Here is a 22933-nt window from a genome sequence, read left to right as displayed (position 1 = left end):
CATCTAGAAGCCTACCAGTAATGTTGTTTTTAACAACCTATCTTAAAGCTCCTGGGAGGAACACTGGTCCATGTGAATTTTGGTGCCCCTAGTGGCCAAAATAAGTACGTGATTTTGTCCTTTACATGTGAAGTAAGGTTTGTTTTAGCAACAGATCACTCTCTGTTGTCTTTTAACAGTCAAGACCTCACTCATTGTGAGTATTTGCAGTGGGAAATGTCATAACAAGTTGACACCTACCCCCCTGAAGCCTTTTCTGACATTCAAAATAACTACACATAGTTAGCCAGTCTCTTTCCTGGTGGTCTTGTTTGCTTCCATATGTCATGATGAGGCATTAGTGTAAGTTTTGGATGGTATCATAACCAGTTAGAAACTCCTCACAGGAGCTTTAAGCAAATCTTGGTTAGCATTCAACCACCCACTTTGGAGCTAACATGAAGTTGGCATGAAATATACACCTTTCTTAGTGTGTATAACTCCTAAAGTAATATTTTCAGCCACTTCCCTGCTAAAATTAACATTAGCTAGTCGTTGGCTGGATGCTGATATTAGCTGTTGTCTGACACCGTTAACTAATGTATGTTGTTTTCATTTGAAATATTTAATATCTTTAGCTCATTTAAGGTAATCTTAATCCTGTTAGCCATCTTTAGACAGAAATAGTAAGTTTCAGTGTATTATATTTTGCCTTTTTGTTAATTGAAATCCATCTTTAGTACTAGATAACATTACATTTTTGACTTTATTAATATAATCATGTGTTACGAATAAATTATAGTCTGTTATTAACCTCTCTTGTCATTGTCCACTTGCTTTAAAAATCATCCAGTGAATTCCTAGATAAGAGATCATGATTCTCTTGGTCCTCCATAAATCAGTACTGGATTACATCACATAACAGCAGTTTGGCAGTTGCAGGTGAAAAGCAGCCATGCTATTAGTAGAGGCAGCAAGGCAGGGTGCATGACATCAATCAAAAACACTGAAACAAGCTGGGGAACAGGGTTATTCCTGAAGGCAGGTTTCATGGTGAAATAGTGTAAACAAACAACGACTGTAACTCACTGGAAATCTCAGCAACATGGGTTTGTTTACCATGTATCAAAATGTTTTTCTGTTTAAATATTAAACAGAAGCATTTGGGGGGAAATGAACAGTCAAAGGAATATGTTTGAGGGCAACTTGGCTTCCTCATTCATATCCAGAGAAATCCAGACGACAGTGATACGTGGCGATACAACAAAGAGGACAAGGCTTAACAAAATACAGACGACAACAATGCGTGGAATATGCATTTCAAGTGACGGGGATACAAATCAAAAAAGCCAAGCACAAAGACCACAGAGCAGAGACGACATGAGGCCGTGAAAGCAGCAGCACAGCAGCAGCCATTGAGCAGGGCTGCACACAGGGCGGGAGAGAGACACTACTTTGCTGATTTTTGACCAACTAACTGGCCGTGTCTCTATGGAAACCTGGCGTACCTTATCCAGTACATGCCCGGGTGCTGGTAGAAATCCAACGACCCAGATCTCTGCATAGAAAAGCTGTCATCCAGCTGAACACAAAGAGAAACCAGTACAATCAATCTAAGCACCGGCGTATTAAACAGAAATACCACAAGACACAAACTTCACTTAGAAAGCTGTATCTGACTAAAAAGTAGAACAAGAGAACAATCAACTTGAATAAAGTTGAATAAAACCATTAACAGTCTGTACATAACTGTCAGATCAGAATTATGGGTATTGTAGTTTACAGCAGTATAGTGACTTACAGAGATGACTGACACTCCTGCAGTGGTGTCGTTGACTTTTGGGCTGGTATTGAAGTGCTTCTTTATCTTCCCTGCTACTGACAACTGATGATCATTCTCACATAGACCCTCATCCTGTTAGAGAAGAGATAAAACATGAGTCTATGCGTCCCAGAGAAGACATGTGAGAGATCCAATCAGCTCAATAAAACTCTACTTACAGTGACCCAAGGGTGCTCTAACACCTGGAGAGCAGAGTATCTCTGGTCCACCTCCACTTCCAACATGGATCTGATCAGCTCCTGCAGCAGCAAAGAATAAGATTTATGTTAAGAGACCTCCTTTAGACGTGTGAATCTAACACAAACAGAGGATGTTCTCACAGTTATGGATGTTTACCATTGCTGTTTCTGACACATTGTCCCAGTAAGGTAGAGGAAATTCAAGCTGTCCCATTAGGATCTGGTCGAAGAGCACTTCTTGATCGTCATTGCTCCTGTAAAAAGAAACATTTCCACATGAAGGTGTTGTTGTTGCACAAAGAAAATGCTGCAATGATTAACACATTGCTTGGCTCTGAAAAGATCAGTGTGTAAAAAGCAGCGAACGTACCCTCTGAAAGGTGGGAAACCACACAGCAGGATGTAGGTGATGACTCCAGCTGCCCAGATGTCAACCTTAAGGCCATACCTGCACAAAGACGAAGAAGTTTTATAACTTCAAGGCATGGCTAGATCAAAAGATAGGGTAAAAGTGACCATGCAAGGTAGCATTGAGCCTTTTAGAACTAGATTTCTCTGCGAGAAGAAAATATTTTCTTTCTGTAACCTTCAGCCAAACTGAAGTCTGTTGATAATATGTCAACTACTGTTTCTCTTACCCTGTTTCTGCGATGATTTCAGGTGCTACATATGTCGGGGTTCCACAGACAGTGTAGAGGGGTCCGTCTACCACAGTCGCCAAGCCAAAGTCCCCTAGTTTCAGGCTTTTGCTGCCGTCTGCATGCTCATAGACCTAAACACAAAGAAAACAACAGAGGCTCTTAAAGCAGGTCCTGGAGTGACTTTAATGCTACCACTGTGATCATGATTGTGAAGCACAAACTCTGCTTTTTTTGTTGGCATACAAATTTTGAATTCTATCCCTTCTACAGAGGAGATGTGTATTATCTGAATCTGTAGCAGGAGTTTTAGAGACATCTAAGCATCTGTTGAATTATTCTGATTTTGTTAGCCTTGATGGAGTCTCAAACCTTCATTCACAGTGTCCCTGAGTCAAATCTTTGTGCCAATTTGGGAAGTAGTTATACAATGCTGTCTGCTACACTGTCTTTTTTAATACTACCACCTGGGGGCGCCACAGCCTGGAAATACCCCATTGCTGCACATGTTGGGTTGAAACAATTACCACTTCAGACTTCAGCAACAGCACTAGTTTGGAGGTTGCAGATTGTACTTAAATGGACAAACTTGCATGTTGTAGAATAACCCTAAGGGAAATCTGTGGATCACCTCTGATTTATGGAGCATTTTAGGTTCTTTCGGCTCATGTTTTGGTTGAATGGCAGTTGCACCAAACTTTACAGTACTTCAGCATCCTCACAGTGTCTATTCACAGGCTAAAAGCTAAAAACCCATCACCAAACAACAAGAAAGGGGTAACGGTTTTCTAACATTGAAGCAATTAGCATATAAAGAGGCAGATATTTCAATCAGGAGTTGGTAGTGACCAAAAACAGAGATAAAAGTAGAGTGATATTTGCCCTTACGATCACCAGGTGGCTATAAAGACGCCTATAAATAAATGTCAGTGTTGTTTTTGTGTCTGCTGGATATGTAAATGGACTTTGCTGGGAGAATAAAACACTTCGGAAGCATGTCTTTGCTGCTTATTATGCTGCCCAGGAGCGGCTAAAAATCCCTTAATGCAGGTTTGAAATTGACCTAGAAATGTAATAATTCATTTCCTGACATTTAAAGTAAACTCTAGAAATTCCACAGGAGCTTTATCCAACATTTCAGATATTGTTAGCCTATCTTTTCTTTTTTTGTTATCCTGCTACACACATGATTAAACTCAAAATCATGACCTTCAAGACTTAAGGGAAGTGACACCCTGAAGAGGAAAAAGTACAGAGCCAGCATCCAGTGGGTTGACTTTTTCTGTTCTCATCAGCACTTCTTATATAATTGTAACAGCAGGAGAGCAAAGGGGAGACACTGCAGAGGAACCACTGAACCCTGCTCAGGTCATTAAGTTTGAATGTGACAACTGAAGCTGCTCCGCTCGCTGTGGACTGGAACATTTCTGATGAGTCTGAGCCTAGTCTGACCATCACTGAGGAAGACGAGGAGAAGTTAACTTAGAGGTTGGCAGAAGGGAGGTGCCGGAGAAGGAGTGTGCGGGTGGAGAGAGGGCAGCAGGTATGAGTCATCGTCTCCTCTATGAGCGTCCAGAGTGAGTGATATCACTTCACAGTTCATTCAGAAAGGAGGGAGAAAGAGGAGGGGGGGGGCTATACTGCGGCATGTTACATGACTGTGTTTACAGTATAGTCCCTCGCTGTAGCAACTCACCAGCAGGTTTTCTGGTTTGATGTCTCTGTGCACAATGTTGAGGCTGTGGAGGTATTTGATGGCGTTGGCTAAGTTGTAGAGCATGCCGCTGGCGTCTCTCTCCGTGTATCTGTTGGCAGAGGTGATGGCGTCGAACAGATCTCCTCCCTGTTGGAAAAAAAAGTCAAAATAGATGAATGTATTTTCAGCACGAGGAACATTGTGAAACAGAACCTGACAGATCCAAAGTTTTAAAAGTTGTTCTTCTTTTCTGCTGAAAAGAGTTTTTTCGTGTTCAAAGTTGATTTTAGCAGCGATGATGAGTTCCCATTGCTCAGCAGCTGGAGGGGTAAACTGTGTCCTCATTCTCCACCTTGGTTCAAACATCTCCTCCCTATGTCTTTAATATTTCCCTTTCATTTTAACTGTTCCCCTTAAATCTCTCTTTCCTCTCCGGCTTCTCTTTCTCTGTTTGTCTAAGTTTCTCACATTTTTTATGCTCCATGAGTTTCTCCCTCTCTCTCTTTCTCTCTCTCTCTCTCACATCCTCTCTGTGCCTCTCTCCCTGAGTGGACTAAGTAGAGCAAGGCTTAAAATAGGGCTGAATCTTTCTAGCTCTACCTCCACAAACTGTGAGAGTCTGACCTGCAAAGCAACAGTTAGGTATTTAAACTTGAGAGTTGTTAAATTCTGCTGCCCAATGCCTAACCTGTTAAGTTTTCACTTCCTCATCTCCACTACAGTGTGCAGCCAAAAGTGTGTGGACACCCCGACATCACACCTATAACTAGTGTTGTGTAATTACAGACTACATCTAATTAAACTAATCGACTACAATCATCTCTGCTTAGCAATCAGGTGTTCTGTTAGCTCTCTCTTTTTTTGCCAGTTTTGTGAAATTAACTACTAGAAATATTACAACACTACACACACTGTATTCATTATTGACTCATATAAACACTTTTTTCAGAGAAGTTGTTGAATGGCATGCTATTTTAGAAGTAACTTTGCTAAACTGAGGTTTCCTGCTTGCGTAACAACCCCGTCTGGACTCCATGGTTTTAGGCAGGGAGGCAGGTGTATGAGTAACAGACAACTTATGTAAAACCAAAGTTGCCCTGAGTCATGGGGTCTAACTTTTAGCAATGAATTTAACTGAGTGGCAACTTATGGTTCCCAAAAAAAAATTATTATTTGCATTATTTGCTTTAAATTTGATACCACATGGAGATTCTCTGTTTGATCCCTTTGAAACGTAGTGGTTTTAACTATTTTTAAAGTATCAATAGTAATCCAGTGGAATAAAGAATAGTTTCTCTGTGGACAAACTTTTCCCAAAACATTGCTTTATGTTGTTGGACTTCTTTTTCCAAAACGTGAACCTAAATGTCTCTGATAATGTGTTTTGTTCTTGTACTTTCCACTAGATTTTGGGAGCTGGCACAGGGAATTTGTCCCATTAAAGCAATAATGAGGATGGCTTCTGATGTTTTAAAAAAAGTCACTGTATTCACTTAGTAACCTTTTTCTTCTGATATTGCACTCAAGGTTGGGAGCTCTTTATTCTGTTCAATGTATTAAATCCAAGTTCAAAATCTTATTGCTTAGAAATCTGTTAAAAAGAAAAACCGAAAAGACGATGGATACTTGAGGGACATTGGGTCATATGGTGCGTTCAATTTGATCTTAGAAGTTGGAAAGTCAGAGATGCCAGTTGAATATGTCGAAATTCAGACTCAGAAACTAGAAGGAACCTCAGTAACCCTGAGCTCAAAATCCAAGATGGCTGCTCCAGGTGTTTTTTTATTATTTGTAATTATTTTGTGTCTTTGTAAAGCACTTTGGGGCTTTTTTTCTGTGCTAAAGGCTATATAAATCAATATTTTAAGCAAATTACCAGAAATCCTTTTTTTATAATTAAATCAAACATATCACTTGGTACAAGCCAACAATGCTAACAACAACAGGAGCCAATGACTAAACAACTTGTGTTTACAGCGGGAACATGGTAAATGGAACGCACCAATATTGAAGGTGAAACTACACATTTGATGACCGCTTATTCACAACAGCTAATGTTTGAATTAAAAACTTTTGAGCTAGCATAAAAGTTGGCTAGTTACTACAACGTTTAAGTAGCTGATGTTTTCTTAAGCTAGTTTAGCCCTTTCCTATTGTGTCATTTAAATATGAAGCTGTAATGTTAGCTAAGAAGTAGTTGGATGCTGTTTTTAGATGATAGATGGTGCAATGTCCCAATTTTTCCCAATCCATTGTCTTCTAGTTCCTAATCAATCATTAAAAGCCAAAAACACATATTGAACTACAAGAATCATATTTGAGCTTCCCACCTTGAATGTGATGTCAGAGGAAAATGGCTGCCGTGTGAAAATGGTAAATACAGGAGTACAAATGAATTTGGTTGAAGCTGCTTTGCAAGCTCTTCTCAGCAGCTCCATGCACCTCTGTCTTAATGACCATTGTCACATGCCTCACAGATTTACCTTCATTAAAACTTGGGAACTTAGAGTCAGGCAAAAACCTGTGTACCATACTCTCCACCATATTTTCCCCTCATCGCTCTTCCGCCCTTGCTGCTCTTATCCTTCGCCTCCCCTTTTAAAGCCTCCATCTGTTCCTCTGCAGCTCTTAGTCCCTGTCATTCTCACAGCAGCTCTTTCCACCTCATTCATCCCCAGCCTCCACTCGATCCTCCTACTTTGGACACACTCGCACATCTCTTCCACAGATTGCCTCTCATCTATATTCTGTAGTACTCCACACCGCAACGCGAACAGATGGATCACATTCCTGGCTCCTGAATTATGCACAAACATTTCTTGACTCAGAGAGCCAGAGAGAATAAAGAATGTGAACACACGAGCGCTCGCGGCCACAGACCGGTTGTCTCTGTCCCACTCTGAGTGACTAGTTGGAATTCATCATTTGCTTCGCCGGTTCAATGTTGCTTCTCTGTGTCTGTCAATGTTTCTGCTTCCCTGCTCCTCTCAGGTTAGAGATAATTACCACCAACAAAGTTTGTGGGGGATATCTTCAAGGCAATACACTAGTTTGGTGTAATATCCCAGCTTGGTCATAACCAGAGTACATAATCCACAAAAACACAACAAACTCTGAATCATGGATTAAAATGGTCACGCACCTTGACTAGCTCCATGACCAGATAGAGCTCATTGTAAGTATCCACCTCCTCGATGAGCAGAACGATGTTAGGATGTTTGACTCTGCGTAGGATTGCCACTTCATTCTGGATCATGTGCTCCTGGAATAAGAATAGAAATAGATTTTTTATTAACAAGGCAAAGTTAATTAAAAAATGAAACTTAACACCTCCACAGGGTGCTGGTTTAGCTCAGCTGGTAGAGCAGGCACCCCATCAGGAGAGGTTATAGTCCTTGTCACTCTGGTCCACATTTCCTGTCTCTGTAAAGCTGTTCTATCAAATAAGGGATACAAGCACCAGGCTGAAAAGCAGAGTCTTGCAGTCCCTTCTGGTTGAAATTTTTCATATTCCTCACATGTCAGTACCTATGATGGGCCACACCCATCCACGGTGATGTCAGGATGTACTGCCACACCCTTGGGGTACTTTCTTACATCACTACAGCAAAACTGGCAGTGAATTATTATGATGGTGCTGATTCTTATATGGTATTAATTAATAGACAGGATAAGTGACACAAGGTACTGTGACACTAACTTAAAGGTATTTTTTTAATCTTTATTTTTGACAATTTTTGCCTTCGATGGATAGGACAGTTGAAGACAGACAGGAAATGTGGGGAGCAGAAAGTGGGGGTAGACATGCAGAAATGATTGAGGCCAGGAGTCGAACCTTCAACCTCTGCAACAAGGACTACAGCCTCTGTATATGGGGGACGTGCTTAGACCGCTAGGCCAACAGACCCCACCTAAAGGTATTTTTGAAGGAGTTTCTACAATGTCTCTATCATATTTCAAAGTTTTGGTACTGATGAAATAAAAACAGCCATTACTAAATATGCTTCCATTTTCATTGAAATATCAATATTTTAATATTAATGAATAATATATATTTTTATGTGCAAGCTCTCTGTACAGTTTTCTAAGATAGATCTGAATATTAAATACTTCATGTAGACTTGTTTTTTTTGCTCTGAAATTCACATCTCCAAATTTAGCAATATCATCAATTTAGGATGAAATTAAGGATTACGCTCTCTTTGATGTAAGAATGTTTTCCATACACTGATAAAACTGTACTTCATTCTGCAAAACATGTCGTGTACAGAGCCTGAAACTGGACTTTTTCCCTTGTTTTCTTGACATTAAAAAGGATGACTTCCATGCACTTTAAAATCTTGTTCTTAAGCTGATTTTAAAGAAAAATAACTGTCTCTGTTTTACATGTTTCGGCATGCAATTTCAAAGCCACATCCAGCCCTCTAATGAGGACTCATACTTTGTTGTTTACCTTGCCTCTACATTTTCCCTTGTTGATAATCTTCAGAGCGTACTCCCGTCCTGTGGAGTGCTCCACGCACTCCCGAACAACTGCAAAGTTCCCATCACCCAACGTGCGTCCCACCTTGTAGCGGTCTGATATGTAGGACGGCACAGCTGGAACCTCATCGATAACGACCTCAGCTGGAGGGAGGAAGAGCAAAGTTTAAAGCACCTATAAGACTCAAGGAAGTGACTCAGTAAATAAAACAGAGACGTTGTAAAAGGCTGTGATGAGATTGTAGCTTTTATGCATGTTATGAAATCAAAGTTTGCAAACCTTCTTCAAAATGTAACCACACATACTTGTTGTAGTGTAACCGTGCAGTGCAAAACAGAGATGTAAAGAAAGACCTCATTGGTGGTGATGAAAACAGACAGTACTAATCAAAGAAAGAACATGCAGACAGTGGAGGTGGGCGAGAGAGAGAGAGTGATGCATCAAAAGGTCACAGACATGACTCATACATGCATGATATTCGCAAGTACACCGCCCTGGCACACTGATAGACAGATGGGGCGTTCTTGTAACACACATTTTTTCTCACCTTCATTCACAATTCCATCCCCGTCTTCCACTGAGCTGGAAACTTTAGTGGAAGACAGAGAGGTGGAAGAGCCCTGGGATCCCTGCAGAGAGAAAATTAAAAGACATTTATTTAATCCTGAAAAAAAAAGAGTTTGCAATCAACTCAACACTGAACAAAGAAACAGTCCCTTCTGTGACAATTCCTATGCAAGGAATGCAAGATTCTGCAACTCCCCTCATCCTCAGACCCTCCTTAAGTCTGTATTTGTGTTTACATGTCCGTCTGCTGTGTTGTTCTACCCCGTGCAATGTGTACACTGAGCTCACACAGAGAGCCAGAGCACATTTGCTTAAGGTGCTGAGCTGAATATAAACCGCCTACTTATTCAGCAAAGCACCTGTGTGTGTCCACATTGAACAGACGATTGCATCCAAATAAGCTCCTTTTCCATTCACAGAAGCTTAAGTAATGTCTGTATAATTACACCTACTCACTTCTGCGTTTAATAAAACATAAAAACACAGGTTTGGGTGTCTAATGAAGGCGGATGAGCACCTCCTTTCATCCGTTTTGTAAGTATACGAGGTCATTAAGGTAAAAAAAAGGAGCGTCTGTGATGCGGCGTCTGCATCTATCTATAAAGACAAAAACTCATTACGCCCTCCACCTCTTAACTTTCTATCTGGTTGTCATGGAAGCAGCGAGGGTGGGGAGCGAGGATCTAGTAGGGACTGTAAATGAGATTCCTCCACTCCTGGCTTTCCTCCACTCCTGTCCATCTTTCTCTCCTCGAGAACCAATTTGGCTCTGGATTATTTTTGCTACATTTTACAGAACAGTTAGTCCCTTCATTTGCAAGATGAATATCTATCTTTTCTCACTTCCCTTGGAATCTTCCAGGGGAAAAAAAATCTTCACAGTCTGGGGGGGTTTCCAGCCCTGGAATAAATCCCACAGGTGCAGCTGCAGCCTGACCACTGATGAAAGTGGACTCCAGCATAATTTGGCTCAAATATAAACGGAGCCCCCCTCCCCCCCTGGCCAGTGTGAATTATTAACAAGAGCAGTTTGAGCTGTAAATGGTCTGCGCTACGTGTGTGATGCATGAGCCAGTCTTTATTTGCGACTTGTCAGAAATGTAGCACCCAGATAGAGCGGAGAATCGGCAGTGTGACAGTGGCTTTTTCCTCTGACTAATACTGTCTGGCTGATGATGATACACTCTTTTCTTTGGTCTGTCGTTTCAGTGGCAGGTGTAGTTTTTGAATGCTCTCTTATGAGGAATTCATAACACATCGTATGACTCACCCGTCATACTCTCCTGGCTCCTTAGACGAGATAAGGTCTTTAAAGTGTTGCTGAATTAATGGATGTGAGCCTTGTTGTCAACATAATCAAGCAAGCTTTTGTAACAGCGTGATGAGTGCAACAAGGACGATTTTAGCAATACATTATTATGGCTTATTACCATAGACTGTATTAAAGCTTATCACCTGGCTTTCTTACTGATCTTAGGATTACGCACACATCACTGTATCTTGTATGAAAAGGTAGGCTTGTCCTCCTTACACAACAGAAGGATGGAGCATTGGTATGTCTTTCTTTATAAGGCCGTACTACAGTAGCTGCCATCTTATTTATACTCCTTATTGACTCCTAAAGTTGTCAGTGGCTGTAATCTTCGGCCCCATGGACAAATTCTCTTTGTCATTCCTCTGACTCGCTCTGTCTTTGGTAAAAGTGCTTTTAATGTCTTTGCTCCCTCATCTTGGTCTGAGCTTCAAGGTCACCTAAAAATGGATCGGTTTATCAGATTGGAGGATTTTAAAACTAGGATAAAGGATCATCTGATCAGCTTGTGCACGTTTTAGAGCTTTACACTGCTAATTTATAAATTGATGTAATAGTTACTTGTTACTATATGTTTTGTCTTGTTCTCAATGTGAAACTTTTTATGTTGCTGTCTTGGCCAGGACTCCCTTGTAAAAGAGACTTTGTATCTCAGTGGGACTATTCCTGGTAAAATAAAGGTAAAATAAAAAACCTTCTGGCTGGGTAAGATGCTTGATTCTGATTGGTCAAAACCCCTTGACAACAGTTATTAACTTTCATGAACATAAGCAACTCCTGAGACAAACTGATCACATGTCATATCGAATCAATCCGCAGAAAAGAGTTCCAACACATTTTGCTTCTGCTTGTTTAAGACCATCGACCCTGAGGTGAGGCAAAAACTTTAGTGACCGTCAGCATCATATTGATAAACAATGTGGCTAAAAGATTAGTTAGATACTTTAATATTTGATCCCGTCTAGCAGTGCTAGCAACAAGCGGAGCAGGTGAAAGACACTTTAGTTAATTGTGGCATTTGCCTCGTTTATTTTTAAAGCAGAGCTCAGAGAAGAAGGAGAGCTGAATGAGGACAGTTTCATGTTAAATCGACCGCAACAGGCAGATAAGAAACCATCGCCATGGAATGCTGACTGCTGTCGAATCACTGACACTATTTTTTGTATACATAAATCATTTTGGATTAATAAAATAATCTTCTAATCAATGTTTTTCACTAGCGTGTTTGTATTTTAAGTTAGTTGCTGGCTTTTCATATTTCCAGGGGCATGTCCAGACTTCTATGACTGGGGTCGCCCAACAAGGTCACACTCACTTCTGCAGAGGGGGCATGAAGTAAGTGCATTTCAAAAACTAAGAATAGCAGTGGAGAAAAGAAGGCTAAATAAATGCCATTTGCTTGTATGTGTGAGAGCACACATACTGCATGCGAACCCTGCTGAAGACTGAGCCTCAGTACGGTCACTCCAGTCTAAAAATTCTAGACACATCCCTGGATGTCCTGTTTCTTTATCCCTGAAATCTCTACAGAGAGGATATAATTTTATCTGTATAGATTATATTAAGGCTAAGAGTTATTTATAATTAGAAATAATTAGGAGCGTGGCTAATTGGTAGCTGTTTGCCAGGTTGCAAGATGATGACCTCAACTCCACCTCTTTGACAGTGGTTTGAGTATCTGGAGGTTAGTTGGAGTCAGCATTTTCAATATGCTGACTGCCATTGTTCAGCTTAATAAATCTGCTATCATGTGATGCATGTAATCAAATTTTAACTTCTTCTAGTACATGTAAAAAAAAAAAGAAAGAAAAATATCTGGGAAAAGAAAATGTGTGCACAAGACAGGGTGCAGAAATTAAACTTAAGTATAAAGCTATAAAGTACCTGATTTAAACCTCTTATTTCTGTGATGTTCAGTCAAACCATGATATAGCCTAAAGAGCTGGCTGTCATGGCTGAGAGAGGAAAATTCAACCCATCGTAATTACTTAGATGACTGAAAACTATTTACAGAGCTGGGCTGCCCTACATCTCTGCCAAAGTAGCTGTCAGCTCTTTTTTTCCTCATCCCTGCTGCTGTGACCAGGTGAATGTAGCTCTGAGTCAGCCTGAATTTGGTTTATGTAATGCTGCTTTCATAGGGCACTCATCCAAGAACAAGTACCCCCCCCCCCCAACCAACTTAATGCGTCTAAAGCCGATGACCCTCCTGCACTTTATCTCCCAAACTTCCTCTCTTGCACTCCTCTGTTGTCTCATCCAGACTCGTTTATTAACCTCCCTTGTGGCCTTATCTCTGGTCCAGCCCTGTCCTCTACTCTTGCTTTTCTCATTTTGAACTCCTATCTCCTCTCCCTTCCTGCTGCCACCGAGGGAAACAAAATACTGTTGCTATGGAAACTGCTCACAGAGAGGAGAGAGAGAGAAAGAAAGAGGATGCTTATGAGACTTCCAGTGTGGAGACAGACGCCTATATATGGCCAGTTCCTGTCTGCAGGCAACCTTCTATGAACATAGTGTCTTCTCTTTCCTGTGTGAGAAAGTAAGAGACAGATGGAGCGACAGAGTACGAGAGAAAATTAGATGATGAGGAATAAAACATGCATGGATTTCTGCACTACTTGTTATTGATCATTAGATTTGGCAGGAGCTGTCTTGTCCACAATACAAAATATTCCTATAGCTCCACATTGTTACACTCGTGCTCTCGCTATGACTCACAGCACACCGACAGACCTTTTACATCACAGCTGCAGACACTGCTCTTCAAACCGGCGAGGGCAACACTCAGCGACTGAATACTGATCAGTGCATAAATGTCAACCAAACAGGATGTCCATGATTTAGCTCACAGCGGAGCATCATCTGCGTAGAGGTTGACTTAATTTATTCTGTGTCTGAATGGGAAGTCTTTTTTATCGTTACAAAATTCTCCAGATTTCGTTTGAATTTTTTATTATGACACATCCTAAAGTCTTCTTTTACTCTCTGTCCTCCAGGCTGAGCCAAAAGCTCTCCTCCGGCAGGATTTTCTTGTCACTTTTGCTGTCACGCAGAATCCAGCAAGCCCAGGATTTATTGGTGTTTGCTTCTGTGAAGACGTTTCATAAGATTGGATGAAAACAGGGTACTTTGTTTGGTCCCAAGTTCCTCCTCTGCTTTTCATAAAGGACACAAGGTACTTGAGATAGTATTTCTTGGCTCTTATTTTTGGAGTCTAGACAGACAGGAAACATAATCTACTTGACTGTCATCTGAAAGGATCAACACTCTATGGGGGGTTAAGAGAGGTTTCTGCTCTGCCAGTTGGACATGAAGAGTTTTCTAATCATGATCCGAAGGACTTCAATCTTAGAGAATCAAGGGAACCTGATTAAATGCTTCTGGGAGAATTAAGAAAAAGACGAGGACTAAGTTTGGAGAAAAAAAAGTAGTGAGACGAAGGAGATGAAAACACCTCTGGGATCACGTGTGTTGTAATCTCGCCTCTGCTGCACTAAACACTCTAAAGCAGTGTTTCTAAACTGGTTGGTCGTGGACTCGTTTTGAGTGGGGACCCACTTTTGGCTGGGGAAAAATAATGTAAATAAAAATTGTGACACCATGCTTTTACAGTGTAGAAGACAATCAAAGTCATTTTTTTGCTTATGGGAAATAAGCATGGATAAATGCAAATAATACAGCGACTACATTAAATATGGACTATAATATATTGATAAAAAAGGATGACAAAAACCTCAGTGTGTTGTGTGCACCGAGGTGTTGGCAAGTGAAAGTATGAAGCCGTCAAAATTAAAGCGGCATTTGGAAACAAAACAGTCTTCTCTCTTTTAATAGCATCATTTTTTTTTGTTAGAACATGTTATGTTGTGCAAAAACTACATATTTTTGAATCTCTTTGAAACTAGTTCTCACTAGTTAGACTTATTTGTTTCATGTTTGTGCATAACTTATTCTATTGTATGTATTTATTCATTCATTTATTTAATTTGTATTTATCTACTCAGTTTTATTGATATTTTTAGCCTTAGTTTTATTTTTCAACTCTTATCCTTACCCTTTCTTTAAAATCTATTTATTTAAATAATTTTTTATTCTTAATTTTGATGCTTTAACTTATTTTAATTACACATATTTTATTTTGGTGTGCATTGGTCTCTATTTTATTTTATTTTATTTTATGCTGTTCCTATTTTTAATTTGTATTATTACTATTTTTCTCATTATTATTATTGTCCCCTAATATGTCTTGCCATTGTTTCATTTATGCTTCTTTCTCGTTTTTCAATCGCTGTAAAGCACTTTGGGTTGCATTTGATTTGTATGAAAGGTGCTATATAAATAAAGCTTGATTGATTGATAACATTCTTGAAACCTTGTGTCCCTAATATGCACTTTTTGATTTACATTAAAATGCAGTTAAAAGAGTGTGAAAGGGCATATTTCTTCTTCTAGCATCACCACTTGCTGGTCGTTTTGAGTTTACCAGTACACTTGTTTATGTTATGTGTTGGCATAATCTGATATTCTGTATCTCAGGTTCAATCTGCACTATCTTTATATCAAATCAATTTGATAAATTGAAAAATGTTCCTTGATTTGGGTCGCGGCTTATCGCTAAGGGGTGATGGTGGGTCCTGAAAGCCAGACCAGTTGAGAACCACTGCTCTAAAGTTTAACACAGTAGAACGGGTGATTAATGTGTTTATGAAGACAGTCATTAGCATCATCCATTTACTAAAAATATAAGTGTTTGTTGTGATGAACAAATGACCGAAATGAGGAGCAGGAGAAACAGAAAAAAAGGAGCACGAAATGAAAATGAAATGACAATGAGTTTAATGATGACATCAACAAATGGAAATTAATACATCAAGCAAAGAAAATACAAACAGAAACACATGAGCCGGAAAGAGCGGGCTGCCTCACATGGTAAAATTAGTAAATGTAGATAATGGACCAGGTTATGAAATATAATGTGCCTTTAAGCAAAGAACACACATAATTAGCATATCTTATGCATATGTAAATTGCAGTGCAAAAAATAGTACCCTGTTACGTTGTGCAAAATAACGATGTTCCTGGTTTTTAGATGCATTCAAGATATGTAAATATAAGCAGGTTTTGAATGATTGGTGAGCGTTTGAAGTAAAAGAAACAATATTTAAGATTTAAAATCATTTCACAGTTTTCTCATGTGAGGCAGCCGGTCTTTCTGGGAACAAAAACCAGACAAACTATGTACTGACATCAACACAACATGAAATAAGAAATATAACACAGCCCCAAAAAAACAAATACAATCTTTAGTAACGACATTCATATGGATGAGATGAGACAATAATTAACAAGTTCATGGTACAAACATTCATTTCAGTCTCACACACACACACTCACATGCATAATTTAATTTGTGAATCACCCAACACACAATATGGACGACAATAATGAGAGATGGAGCATGCAATTCAGTGGATTACGGACACGGATGAATCAATGGTGAGAGGAGGATGAAGGTGACACACTACACTTGACAATCAGCGCTCCCTGTCTCTCGCACACTGCTACCTGACTGCATCACAGCTGTCGTATCAGCAACACAGACCTTCTGTTTGTCTCTCCTTCAGTCTGTTGCTCATTACCCTCTATGCGTTATCATTTTGAATGATTTATCTCCCTGTCTGATTTTTTGATGGAGCATAAAGGTAGGGAGGAGGATTCTGTCTGTGCTGTATGAGTGGATATCGACTGAAAACAAAATTCAAAATGTGTTGTGCATCGATGCATGTGTCCGTAGCTGTCCTGTAAAATATTAAATCAATATAAATACGTGGAATTAGGCTGCCCCTAGCGTGCAAGAGAGCTTGAAATAAGCACAAAGGGGAAGAGGATGATAAATGGCCTCTTGAATGTGGACCAATCCTTCATGCTTCTGTTGTTGATTCATAAAAAATGGGTCACACTAGCATGCACTGAATGTATAAAACATAACATGTGCGAGCATGCGTCAGACGGATTACTGCACAAATAGCTCGTCTATATAAGTGCTTTTTTCTGACGTATACATGACCGTCTAAGTGATGCGTGTGCAGTTCCCATGAAGATGTGTGCACGCCTGCGTGAGCATGCAGCCTTGTAATGTAAGTGTGAGCCACAATGCATTGCTACGTGTGTACATTCAGCCTGGGGAAATAGGTTCTGATAGTCTGAGCTGTGCAAGCAACCTACATCAGGCAGCAAAGTGCCTGTAAGTGTTTAAATGCAGGGTCCAGCGAGGTGAACTATTTAAATGCAGCGCTCGTCGTAGTAGGTCACAGAGGCTCAGCAGCTGCAAAGAAAATGGATTTATTGTAGCTTTAGCAGCTGAAACTAGAAGTATTACTTTCTTTCTTGAGCCAAAGACGTTCTCCTAATATCGTAGATATTTAAATTGCAGTCTCTGGGTAATTTTCTGAGTCATGAGTTGGATAAATTTAGCGATCCATTTTATGCGTCAGGGTGAGAAATGTACTTTCCTGCCATTGTTAGCATAACAGTAAAAGGATTTGTGTGCGTGTCCTCCTTATTTATGATTATTCATGCACATTTCCACAGAGGACGTATTAAAAAAGGAGAGAAAATGTGCAAACACAGTGTCAGAAACTTGGCGCCTACTTCTCAGAGAAGCTTAGAACTCATCTACAAGGGAAATGATGGAATATAATTTACTCCCTGTGAAGTTAATACCCTTTCATACGGGGAGGAGAGAGAGTGCGTGATGGGGTGTGGGGGGAGCTGGCGAATGTTGGGAGACGGACTGAAAGAGAAATTAGAAACTGTCAGGGAGGGAAAAGGACAGAGGCAGAATGGCTTACAGGGTGGATAGCAAGAGGAAGAAGAGGAGCAGAGAATTACACTGTTGTGTGAAGCTGCAGAGTGAGGAGGGGAGATAATGGGCTGTAAAGGCTTCCTCGCTCCCTCGCTCTCTTCCAGACAAGCCGTTGCAGGCTGAGTGTCAGAGTATCAGAGGGTATAAATAACATAATAATCTGTTGTTGTGGAATTCACACTGCAATTTGAAGCTGTGTAACACTAGAATTGAACCCTGGGGGTCACTGAGGTTAGAAGTGTGCGACAAAGTTAATGTGAGGAGGCTGATGTTTGATGGAAATGTGAGGCAATGAGAGAGGGTGTTTGGTCTAAGGTTGAGATGATGGTGCAGCTTGTTTTCCCTTTTTAGTCATAGCCTTTTGATTTGCTCTCTTCTTTCACCTCTCCAAACCCTGACTTTTACAGGAGAAATGATTTGAAGAAAAGAGCAGAAAGAGCAGCAGAATGCGAGCGCTGTTTTCTGTCTGCATCAACCAGCCTGGATGTGTTTATTCAGACACAAGTAGGCAGGAAGAAAAAGAGACTTGAGAAAAAAGCTGTACTCTTGCCAACCTCCTTCTCTTTCAACACTGAAATCTGTGCTGACCCACTTCTATTTACACACACACACACACACACACACACACACACACACTCTCACACACGACTGTTGAACCTCCAGCGCACCTTGTTCTCCTCTCAGCACCCACAGCCCAAATCTGAAAATCAGATCTGTTCCTCTTGCTCTCACTGACCTCCATATCACATCGATATAAAACTTCATCTCGGATGTATTCAGACGCCTAAGGGACCATATTCTCCACCATCCATTTATTCTCCCTGGCATGTCAAATCTAGCACGCGATTGAAGCCACCAGGCCCAAGACATGCATTCTTAATGCTATTCTAATTTTAGCGTATACAGTCGCTCATATATGCCGCCATACACACTTGTTCATGAAGAAGGATGAGTTGTTATCCTCTCTTTTTTTTTTTGGTGCCCTACAATGTGTTGAAGGGAGCAACACTTCGCCCTTGAACAAAGCTTTGCACCTGCACTGGAAAAATAACTGAACAATTACAGGATTAATCACAGCTGCACTCCTTTTGTGAAAGTGGAGCGAGTGTGAGTCAGTAGCAACATGAGAAACGTGCAGTTTGGATACGGGTCCATACATACTGCTGTGTGTGTGTGTGTGTGTGTGTGTGTGTGAGGGTGTTAAAGGATGAAGTGAAGGGAGTTGGAGCGTGTATGTTTGATTAAGGAGGAACTAAATCAGCAGCAGGCTTAGTGCTCCTGCAAATTAAAAAGAGCTGCTGTGAGAAAACAGCGTCTGATTAGGATTGGGGGCTGATATTAAAAGCTCACCATCATCACTGTCAAGGAGTGGATTAACAAATACTTTGATCTTGACTGCACGTGAACTCTCTTGTGTCGAGTTTCCATCTGAGTTGCATGCTCCTCTCTCCGTACAGAAGTATCTTCTCTACAGTATGACCAGTTTTACAGGATACACGGTGCGTTTACATGTCACATCCTCTGTTTTTAAACGTTAGCTACGGAAAACAGATCACGATTCTTCGTTGTGAAACCCCGGGACAAGATCACATTTTAAAATGAGAACACACAAATGCTGAATTATCTGATGTTACTAGTATAAAATATCTCTTCTGAAGTGTTTTCATAAAAGGACATTTACAAAATGACATGATAAAAAAATAACCCCACATCAGTATTCTGCTTGGTGGCTAACAGAGGATGCTAAGCAACTTTTGCAGACTGAAAACACACTCGGTTTCATCTTTCCATCAGGATTTTGCACAAATCACCGACTGAAAGATGTCCAACAGTCAGTGAAAGCATCATTCGTTGTTTAGTTTGTTCTCCATGTCAGAGTGAGACGAAAACAGCATCAAAACAAGGAACTTCCCTTGAAATCTATTAACACTGGATAAAAGTTGTAACATTAAATGACCCTAAAATGAGCCTGCCGTTCTGGATATCCCAGAGCAGCATTGCTGTGAGGTCAAAGGTCAATGCCCCACCCCTTTTCTGAGACCCTAAAGATGCCGGGGTGTTGTGGTTTCTTCATATTCTAGTGACTCTAAGATGTAGTCGGCCTATTCTCATTGACGTCCTTTTCCTGAGAACATAAAAGGGATGTGTTATAGATTCTGTGTCACTAAATGCTATAGCTGACTCTTTTGTGTGTGTGTATATGTGTGTGTGTGTGTGTTTTCTGGTCTTACCCGACGTTGGCTGAGGCTGCCAGGGCTGGTTGGGGAGGGGCTGGGAGATTTTCCCGAGTGAGGAGTGGAGAGCTGGCTGGCCGGCGTCCCGTTCACTGATGGGGAGGAGAAACCAAAGAGAAATAGGAGCAGGTTGAGTGAGACGGGTAAGACGAGATAGAGATAAAAATATAGAAATGCATCATCCTAGAAATGTGAATGCATGCTTTCTAGATCCGTTATATTTCGGAGTGTCTAGCAACCAGCCCACACTTCCGCCCTCAGCATCCATCCATTCACATGAATGAGGCAGAGGAGGAGGAGAACAAGAGGGGGAGGCAGAGAGAGAGAGAGAGAGAGTGAGGAGGAGGGCACTTCAAGTCCACACTGCTATGTTTTTTTTAAACTTCAGCCAAAATTCATATCCTGTTGCTCCAAATCTGCGTGAAACAAGCAAAGCCATATTGAGCCTTGAGACAAATGTGCAGTGAATAATTACAGCATGTTCCAGGTTTTCAAGTGCATGGCTGGGAGTCAAAGTACACCACCAGGCTTGTCCTCATTCTCCACCACCAGATCTCCCGTTCTGTTCTGTGTGCACCCGTGACCTCAGCTCGGTCTACTTTTCCAGCTGCAGCACAGCAAAACCCAGCGGCATCACCTCATTAGACAACAACATTAGATTAATCAACGCTGCACCGACTCCCGAGTGCGGTCAAGCAAGAGACAGATTTGTTAAAAAGCCTCACGGTGTTGTTAACCTGCAGCATGGAAACATGGGCTTTGTGTGCAGATAACAAGGGTTGTCTGTGGGCAATGAGACACCTCCAATCAAGTCAAGTTTTAACTGACAGGTCTCTGAATGTGCAGTAATTGGAGGAAGCAGCAGCCAAAACATAGCTAATGCATGAACAAAGACTGGGTCTAAATGGAGGTATATGTCTGGTTACAGGTGTTAGAATTATGTAAAATATAGCCTCATTTTCTTTTGCTTTTTTAATGCTATTCCAACATTCCTCTCCTTTCTGAGGTTCTTTTTTTTTTTTAGTTCTGCTGCATGTAAACATTTCCCCTACAGGCTTCACCTTACATAATAACATTTCACACACTATCGCTCTTATATCAGCAGAGAAAGTGAAACCTGAGGGAGGAAAGTGGTCCAACCTTCATTGTGTAATGTTTATTCCCCTGCTGAGATCAAAGAACTTTCTGAATTATTCAAGACAAAGGAATATCAAGCCAACAGAGGACGGAAATAGCAACTGTCAACGTTGGATTTCTCAAGCCCTGAACGCACCATGACACATTTTCACACAAAATAAAAGGAGCTATTGTGTTTGGATATTTTGGACATGTTCATTGATGAATTCAGCATCAGCGTTACGCACACATACGCACACTCCTCCTGGTTACACAACGAGAAGCATCAATATTTACAGACTGTCTTTCTTTGGATTAAAGGTATAAAATCACAATATGTCACACCTTTTTTATAAACTGACACAGACCACATAGATCCGTGAAGTATTTCTATATTTAAGTTTACACCGTCGATGACAATGAAAGTCGCCGGTGAGGCAATATTCGAGTAAATTGTGTCTCTAGCTTCCTACCTTCCTCTTCCAGCATGACGAAAAAAAACACAGTGATAATCCACAGCCGCGTCAAAGACAAGAAGAACAGCACCTGTGCACGCGCTCCGCCCGGCTCTAATAGTAAACTGTGGTGAATGGAGAGACGGAGCAGAGCTGTACTACACCGAGGGGGCGGAGACCAGGCATGCGCAAACTATGACGCGCACCGGGGAAGAGAGATGGAGAGGGAGAGAGAGAGAGGGAGAGAGTGTGAGAGAGAGAGGGAGAGAGAGAGAGGAAGAGAGACAGAGAGAGAGAGAGAAACAGAGTGAGAGAGACAAAGAGAGACAGATAGAGAGACAAGACAGAGAGGAGAGAGCAAGACAAAGAGAGATGGAGACGGAGAGAGAGAGAGAGAGATGGAGATGGAGAGAGAGAAAGAGGGGGGAGAGAGAGAGAGATAGATAGAAGGAAACAGAGAGATGGAGAGAGAGAGATGGAGAGAGACGGAGAGAGAGGAAGACAGAGAGAGAGAGAGAGAGAGAGAGAGAGAGAGAGAGAGAGAGAGAGAAGGAAACAGAGAGAGAGACAAAGAGAGACAGATAGAGAGACAAGACAGAGAGGAGAGAGCAAGACAAAGACAGAGATGGAGATGGAGAGAGATGGAGAGAGAGAGAGAGAGAGAGAGAGAGAGAGAGAGAGAGAGAGAGAGAGAGAGAGAGATGGATAGATATAGATAGAAGGAAACAGAGAGAGAGAGACAAGACAGAGAGGAGAGAGCAAGACAAAGAGAGAGATGGAGACGCAGAGAGAAAAATAGACAAAGACAGAGACTGAGAGGAGTTTAAAAACAACATCTATTCTGTAATGCTAATATTTAGGCTGTCATACTGTACATGGATTCTGACGGCTCTATTGTTCCACGTCCAAACATCCTCAAGAAGGAGATGCAGCTATTTTGATTATAAATGTCAACTGCAGTAACAGCTACAGAAGGAACAGACTCTGTTTGCGTCAGTTGGTCTTCTTCCTCTAATTTAGTGATTGCAGGATGCAGGATTTTGGACTCAGGAATTGGAGCTAAAAGGTTCCTTCTGCCTGTCATCATCATCTTTGCTCTCACCTCTTTTAAATCAAAGATTAAGACTTTTTTTATTTGACACTGCCGTCCTATCTAAGCTTATTTTAACTCGCTTTAAATGCAAATTTTAATTTTACTTTCAATATATCTCTAATCATCCTTTTCTTTTCTGTTTTTGAGTTGCCCTCATGTTTGAAATGCGCTATACAAATAAAGTTGCCTTGCCTTGCCTTGCTAAGAGGGATTAAGCCGTTTTAAGGGACTGAGCTTAATTTTGGATTTCTGTGCCTTCATTTCCCAGGTTCCATTAAAGTGAACAATGCACGATAAAACACACACAAACCTGCAAGTTCAAACCGACAGATTTCTAACGGACCAATCAGGAATGGTAATTGCTGCAAGCAGCACCCAAAAGCACTCTGTGAGAGTACTGCCCCTGAGCAGTGACTTTTATTGAATCAAATTGAATTAAATACTTTCCCCAAACTTAATTTAGAAGCAGG

General features: G+C 40.9%; 1 protein-coding gene across 2 annotated transcripts in view; it reads right to left on the bottom strand.

Annotated features, from left to right (window-relative positions):
• dclk1a (doublecortin-like kinase 1a) overlaps window positions 1-22933 on the bottom strand; it is a 66275-nt gene that overhangs the window by 1658 nt on the left and 41684 nt on the right. Inside the window, exons 6-16 of one of the 2 annotated variants that reach the window (XM_034683833.1) lie at window positions 19797-19891; window positions 9366-9447; window positions 8789-8961; window positions 7478-7597; window positions 4336-4482; window positions 2640-2773; window positions 2372-2449; window positions 2159-2255; window positions 1981-2061; window positions 1781-1894; window positions 1488-1561 (exon numbers count right to left, since the gene is read on the bottom strand). In XM_034683833.1, the coding sequence (XP_034539724.1) occupies window positions 1488-1561; window positions 1781-1894; window positions 1981-2061; window positions 2159-2255; window positions 2372-2449; window positions 2640-2773; window positions 4336-4482; window positions 7478-7597; window positions 8789-8961; window positions 9366-9447; window positions 19797-19891 (1195 nt within the window). The remainder of the gene's footprint in view (window positions 1-1487; window positions 1562-1780; window positions 1895-1980; window positions 2062-2158; window positions 2256-2371; window positions 2450-2639; window positions 2774-4335; window positions 4483-7477; window positions 7598-8788; window positions 8962-9365; window positions 9448-19796; window positions 19892-22933) is intronic. The other variant, XM_034683832.1, reaches the window with a different exon arrangement.

Source organism: Notolabrus celidotus, chromosome 5 (genome assembly GCF_009762535.1).
Source record: "Notolabrus celidotus isolate fNotCel1 chromosome 5, fNotCel1.pri, whole genome shotgun sequence".
In the NCBI taxonomy this organism is placed as follows: Eukaryota; Metazoa; Chordata; class Actinopteri; order Labriformes; family Labridae; genus Notolabrus; species Notolabrus celidotus.
Note: the sequence above shows the minus strand (reverse complement) of the source record. Positions and strands in the feature narration are given on the sequence as shown.